The sequence below is a fragment of the Pithys albifrons genome, chromosome 14 (assembly GCF_047495875.1).
Source record: "Pithys albifrons albifrons isolate INPA30051 chromosome 14, PitAlb_v1, whole genome shotgun sequence".
NCBI classification, from domain to species: domain Eukaryota; kingdom Metazoa; phylum Chordata; class Aves; order Passeriformes; family Thamnophilidae; genus Pithys; species Pithys albifrons.
In genome coordinates this window covers 13,238,103-13,245,000 of record NC_092471.1, presented here as the reverse complement: position 1 = coordinate 13,245,000, position 6,898 = coordinate 13,238,103, and the positions used below count along the sequence as shown (strand labels likewise).

The 6,898-nt window shown below is 51.0% G+C and overlaps 1 protein-coding gene across 2 annotated transcripts in view; it reads right to left on the bottom strand.

The window, feature by feature from the left end:
* Positions 1 to 4,467, bottom strand: part of CD99L2 (CD99 molecule like 2) — a 32,086-nt gene extending 27,619 nt beyond the window's left edge. For both annotated transcript variants that reach the window (XM_071569763.1, XM_071569764.1), the window contains exon 1: positions 4,358 to 4,467. In XM_071569763.1, the coding sequence (XP_071425864.1) occupies positions 4,358 to 4,415 (58 nt within the window). In that variant the 5' untranslated portion in view covers positions 4,416 to 4,467. The remainder of the gene's footprint in view (positions 1 to 4,357) is intronic.
* Between the last annotated feature and the right edge of the window lie 2,431 nt (positions 4,468 to 6,898).

Sequence of the window (6,898 nt, the reverse complement as noted above, 5' to 3'; positions counted from 1 at the left end):
TGATGTGCCATGTTCCTCTTCTCCTGTTTTCTTCTATTCAAGCTCTTCCACCGATTGTGAATTTCAATCGGATTACAAAGGAATTATTGCAAAGGTTTTCTCTTTGCCATCAATGTTATGTAGTTTATTAAACGTATGTTTTGTTATTAGAGTGGCTTCAGAAGCACTGTCTAATAAAACCCCAGTTTTTCCTTTAGTTAATTGTAAAGTCAATGCTTTAAACCTCCAGGACATATTTTTCCAAGGAGAAACAAATTTGTTTTTAAACGAAGCAGTGCTAAAAGTTTATTCCAGTCAACTCAGGAGATCAATAGACACTTCTGTTTTATGTGCTTTAAGGGCTGAAACGGTTGCAACAGACGTAAGTTAAAAATCATGGTTTTCTAGATGGGAAAAAAAATCCCAGAAGTTAAATGGCTGTTTCCAAGCACAGATATCACTAGACTGGTAGAAGACAAAGCTTCAAAATACAAGAAGAAGTATGGAAATTAATTATTTCTACAGCTATGTACATAAATATCTGGGCATGGCACATTTAATTAATGCATATTTGTTCAAAGATCAGAGATAATTTGTAAGAAGACCAATCTGGCTTCTCCTGCTTTGTCATATGCACTAAAGACACTATCAAAGTAAAAATTATTTTTTAAATGTATTACTTTGACTTGCCACCGATACCTAGTAATTATAACTTAAATAACATAATAATGTATTATAATAAAGACTTTTAGCAGCTTTACACAATGCTGCTATCTCCTTCAGTTTCGACAACAAATGCCAAATCAAGCCTTTCTCTTCTACTCCAAATAATTCCTCCCTGCAACTCTCCCAGAACTTCCATGGCAAGTGACCCCAGCAAGTGATGGGCATGGAGGTGGAGGGTCACTTGGCACTGGCACTCTCTTTTATACCAACTGCATCCATGGCTGCCCACTGCAGAGTCCAGACACCTGAAAAAACATCTGGGATGGCTTCTTTCTGCTTTCTTCATGCTTTTGGCTGGGCAAAGTCATGCTGAGCCAGTGCAGAAGAGCTGCCTGCAGTGACTACAGCCATCTGTGTAACAGTTATATACAGCTGATTATACTGCCTAGTATTACTTTCACATTTAAGTATTTATTGTAATTGCTGGTGGGGTATTGTAATCATACTCAAGAGGAGAGGTGATCTGTGAGATGCTGTCTGTGAAGACAAGGGTGACAACACGAAGAGTGGCTTGTCATGGCAACTTTGGAGGATGCACCCAACTGCTCTTATTCCTCGTTTGCAACATGAAGTTTTCCCTCAGCCTTTTTGTACACAATGTGAAGCATAAAATATGCACATGCCCCTTCTGCCTGGCCAGCAAGAGGAAACCTTGAGCTCCCTGCAAGAACATTGACCTCAGATGTCAAATTTGTCATCTTTCCATGAAAACGCATCAATGCATTTCTGTACTGGCTTATCATGAGAGTGAGGACAGGAGAGGGAAAAACAGAAAACCAACTGTGGAAAGTTCCTTGCTTGACTGTCTTACTGTTTTGCACAAGCATGTAGCCAGCCCTGGATGACTCAAACAGAACTACTTTCTGGAAAAGCCACAGATGTGTGCATTTAAAACATCGTGCAATGTGCTGGCATAGGGAATGTTTGCCTCTGGCTGCAGCAAAGAGGTTTTGCAGGGTATTTGGTTTCCTCCAACACCTCAAAATACTTTAATGCTTCTGCCTCCAACGACACTGTGGGAATACGCCAGAGTTCAGTGGCCCTCAAAACAGCTTGGTGCCCTGTGAGCAGTGCCTACTTCCAGCACTGCACCCACAGCCAGATGCATTGTGGGGCAAAAGGAGCATAGCAGCCCAGAGGTGCAGGTGGATGTGGCACGGCTGTGTCCAACAGCCTACCAGCCACTGAAGCACACAATCATAAATGAAGGGAAATGCAGTGGAATTTGATCAAAGAGAAACCCAAACCCATTTTTTTTCAATTAAGTGGAGTTTGTCCCTGCTTTACTGGACAGCCAAAGACAAAACCCATCAGTCTTGCATCAGCAGTGTATCTGGACCCCAGCTGCAGGAATCATGCTAAGTACTGATTTAGTTCTTTGTTACCTGTAGTTCTTGGTAATTTGTAAACCTCTGAGCTTGCAAGAGACTGGGCTGCCCACCACCCACCTTGGGTAGGGCTGAAGCAACTATTTCAGAACAAGCAGCAAAAAAAAAAAAAAGACCAGGAATAGAGGTAATGAAGAAGTGTGACTTCTATTGCTGCTGTACTGAGGAGCTGGGATAGAAAGCCCTGACTGAGAACCCCTTGCTACCACCTGGTATCTTCCCATGGGTACAGGATAATGGCAGAGAGGCTGGGTTGGTACTCGAAAGGCCACTTCAGTGCTGAGATGGGGAAGGGCTCACAAGCCCCTGACAGGGAGCTACAAGCTGCTCCAACACGTTTGGGAGAGAGATGGTGGGAGGAGTAGGCACCCACCAAGGATTTGCGAAAGCCACTACCAGACACGGGGGGAGGAACCAGAGGCCACGTGGAAAGGCGGACGCCGTGCACCAGCCCCTCGGTTCCAGCGTCCCGTGTCAGCAGCACTCTGCACAGGAGCCCTCGGAAGGACAGAGCCCACTTACCCTTACATAGTGATTCCCGTGGAAAGGCAATTTAAAGCAGCTCAGAGAGGAGACAAATCTAATGTTGTTCAATTACCTGTGAAGCCTCACGCTGGCAGGAATGATTTATGAATGTTTCAGTAAAATTCATTTTGATACACACACAGCGAAATATATTTAAGAGCTGGACCCTGCAGTCCAGAGGTCCAAAATGAAACAGAACAGCATTTTTGTTTGCCCACATTGCAAACAACACAGAATGCAAATAGCTTTAGTGTTGAGTAATCAGATTTTTTTTTAACCTAAAATCAGGACTTTATGCACAGTCTCAGCTCAGACTGTCAAACTGATGTCCACCAACTAAAAATGCAGCCGCTAACATGGTCAGCATAAGCAATTCTGTACCATGCTGTTATCCCTCCAGATACACGAACAGGTAAGTACCAAACGCAAACAGCCTAATTCCAGGCTGACTCATGGAAAACTTAATCTATTCCAACAGCAAAAGCTGTTTGGGGTTCAGTTCAATATTCACTTTGATGATGCTATCCCCTAACCAATCTGTGTTTGCCGGGTGCCTCCTAGCTAACAGCAGGGATATTTTTTTAGAAAAACTTGGTACCCAAGGCCTTTTACAGAAGTGCTGCCTGTTTTCTCTGAATAACCTTTAAAAAGGCTTCCCCCCCACCCCCCCCCATTCACACAAACAGCTTTTTAAGAGTACCTTTTTTTTTTTTAAGGAAACAAAGAGTTGTGGTAAGCTTTGCACTGATTTTAATTCTTCCCTGTCGTGTGTGTCCCCCCCCCCCCCCCCCAAGAAAAAGGAGTATTTTTCCTTATCTTCCTAGTTGCTGTTCAGCTGGGACTGATTTCTGGGTTAGACTATTCTGATCTGCAAAAGTAACAGTAGAACTAAAAAAGAGTGAGAATACAACCAACAGCCAGACAAATTTGGGTCACACCGAGAATGCGCTAATCCAACAGCTCAACGAGCACAGAAACAAACCCAAACTCCTTCCCGATGACCCCATGAATCCTTCTGCGTGGGATTAGCTGAGCCCCAGGCTGCTCCAGCGCTTTACACCTGCAGCATCGCACATTCTAAGCACCGCTGTGACACTGTCACCCGGAGGCAGACGCTGCGCTCCGAGATGCGTTCGTCACCAGCACTGACACCTCACGCCGGGCTGGAGCCGCCCTACCTGTGGGCACCGGTGCGGGACCGGCCTCGTAGCGAGCAGGGCGGACAGAGGCAGGGGCAGCGGGGGCGGGCAGAGCCCAGGGCGGGGGGCGGGAGAAGGGCGGGAGACAGGAATCGTCTGTGGCCCGGCCGCGATGCACAGGCTGGCACTCCGCCATCCGCTGCGGAGTCGGGGTGCCCTGCGCAGGGTGGGGCCCGGGAAGCGCAGCCTCCCTACCCGGGGCGATCCCTCGGGGGTGCATCCTCCCAGCTGGGGAACCTCCTCGGGGCGCATCTCCGCGGCCCAGTGAGACCCCCGGGCCGGCCTGCGTGCTACCGGGGAAAGCATCAACGCCGAGAAGCCCCCACGGCGCGGGCGTGGGATGCCTGTGTGCAACCCCAGCACCCCTCCCGGGGTTGCATCCAGCGGGGGGTAACCCGGGCGGGGGGCGGAGGGTCCTCTGTCCCTGGGCCGGGCCCGACGCCGCGATCATGCGCAAACCACCCCGCGCCGCGCCCCCCGGGACTCCCCTTCCCCCCGGGCCGACCCCTCCCCGCCATGCCCGAGCCGGGCCATCCCTACCTGTGCCCAGCAGCGCGAAGAGGGCCAGCAGCAGCCCCAGGAGGCGGCGGCCGGCCATGGCGCGGCGGGGCTGCGTCTGCCACGGGCTTGGCTCCCGACTCCGCCGGGGCGGGACGCGCCACGGATGGGCGGGCGCTCGTCGCCACCGCCCCCCGCTCCTCCCGCGCCCCGCCGGGATCGCCGAGCCCCGGCGACGCCCGCCCCTTCCCCTCGCAGAGAAAACACGTCCTCAGCGCGCTTCTTCCCGCCGGGCGTGTGCGGGGCTCGGCCCCGCAGCTGCTCGTCCGAGTGGGGAGATCCGCGTGACAGAGAGCGATGGGGAGATGCGCAGAGAGCCAGGGATGGATTGGGACTCCTGGTGCCAGGATGTGATGGACGGCGGGGGCCCGGCGGCAGCAACCCCGGGGTTGGATCCGGACAGGATCCCCGAGCTGGGGGAGCCGCATGTTCCAGCGGCGGAGCGGCAGCGATGCCGGGATGGAGCAATGGTGCTTGCGTGGGTGCTCTGCCCTGCTCCAAGGAAAGTACAGGGGAAGGCGCTGCTGCAGTTTCACCCTCTAATGCCAAGTGTTTAACGTGGAGGTTACGAAGCGGTGGAATCGTTGGCTGGAAGCGACCTCTGGAGGTCTCCAGCCCAAAGGCCCCCTCGGAGCGGGTCCCAGGGACACCAGGTTACAGCTATTTCTCGAAGTAGCCGAAAACCTCGAGGGCTGAAGGCTCCCTCACCTCCCCGAGTGACCAACGACCGTGTTGCCCCGCAGATTCTTCTGGGTCCAGTTTGCTCCTCCCACTGACCCTTCAGCCATCACCCCCAGCTGTGTTGGCTCTGTAATCTTAGTAACTGCCCTTGAGTAGCTGTAAACTGCTATTAGACCTGTCCTCAGATATTTCCTGTCCTCTTCAAAGCAAACAAGCTGCGCCTTGTGCGCCAAGTGCTGGACCCTCTTCTCTGTAGCTTTTTGAACGGTTGTAGAGAATTGTTAATAACACAGTAAATACCTTCTTTGTGATTTTACAGGTTGCTTTGCTACACGAAAGAAGGTGAGGATGCAGCCCTTTTTTAAGAGGAATTCCTGAAGCTTTAGTGTGAAATCCTAAAGAAGCCTCTGGGTTATCCTTAGTCCCACGCCACCTCACAGCATCTGAGAGAGACACTGCTGTCCCCGACTGCTCCAGCCGTGTGTCAGAACAGCCTTGGATCCAGAAAGCCCTTTTTTGTCCTTGTCAGAAACGTCGCCTTGAATATATGATAGGCAAACAGACCATGGGAGAGTTACTGTCCTCTTTAGAAGCGGTTAGGTTGAAGCATGCGGTAGATAACAGGGAAAGGATGCTGTATTTCTGACTTTCGTCTATGGCCATGCAGCAAACTGCAGGCTTTACAGTGCCCAGTGCCTTGCCTTTCACTAACGCTGCGGGGGGAAGGTCTGGGTGTTGGTTTCGATGAGTTAGTGTAGCTGGGCACGCTCGAGTCGTGCCGTCGCAGCTGCAGATGCTTCTGTGCTGTGCTATTCTCTCTGCTGCTGCAGCAACTAAGGGATTTACAGGGGTCCCAGATGCAGAGGAGCGATGCTAGAGAAGATGCAGTTCAGCTGTACACAAGGCCATATGTACACCCACATATTGCCTCTCTCCATTTATACAAAGAGAAACTGAGGATTACAGTCCCGTTCGAGTCAAACTAAAGGAAACTAGCAGGACAGCATTTGTACCTTCCCAGCCTGGTTCCCCAATAACCTCTCCATGTGCTATTTGCATTTCAATGGCTTTCCAAGCCTCTGGTAATTGTTGGGGGAGGAGGCGGGTAAAAAGGCCATTATTATATTAGCGTTGGATCAGCTTTAGCAAGCCTGAAGGCATGAGAGAGCATCGTGCAGCTGATGCAACCCGTGACAGTATATTGTTTGCCGTTCCGTGTGAGCCCGGGCTGCGCACTGATGTCTGTGAGTTGATTCATAATTACAAAGAGATGTATGAATGTAGCACTGAATGGGAAGGAAGGCAGCAGCAGTGCTGCGCTCCGAGGCCGGAGGGAAACAGGGCGGTACGAACGAGGAATTCATATTGGAATAATGCATCTGGCTGAACTCCCTGACATCCGAGGGTGCCATCCCTCGCTGGTCATGCCCAGCTGGAGCCGGAGCTGTGTGCAGCAGGCACAAGTTGTGTCTTTAAGGGAGGCCGAGCCCAAGGCAGCTGGAGAGCCTGGGGCCCGGCCAGCAAGTGACTCAGCATCGCCTGACCTGTGCCCAGGAGCCCAGGCTATTCTTGGTTCGGGTGATGTTTAAGGCAGCCGAGGCTTAAATGTTTCCAATTGCACCACAGAGGATGTGTTGTGAGGCTGGAGCCTCGAACATGTTGTCTAGGGCTGCACTGCCGTCTTCCCATTGGATTGCTTTCCTCTAAACTCGACGGAGCTATGACCTTTCCATTTTCTTGCTGTGAGCTAGATTAAAACTGTAATTTTAAATAGCGGAATAAACAGCCATTGGAAAAACTTTCAGTGGGAAAATATACTCACTTCCCATTATATTTTAACAG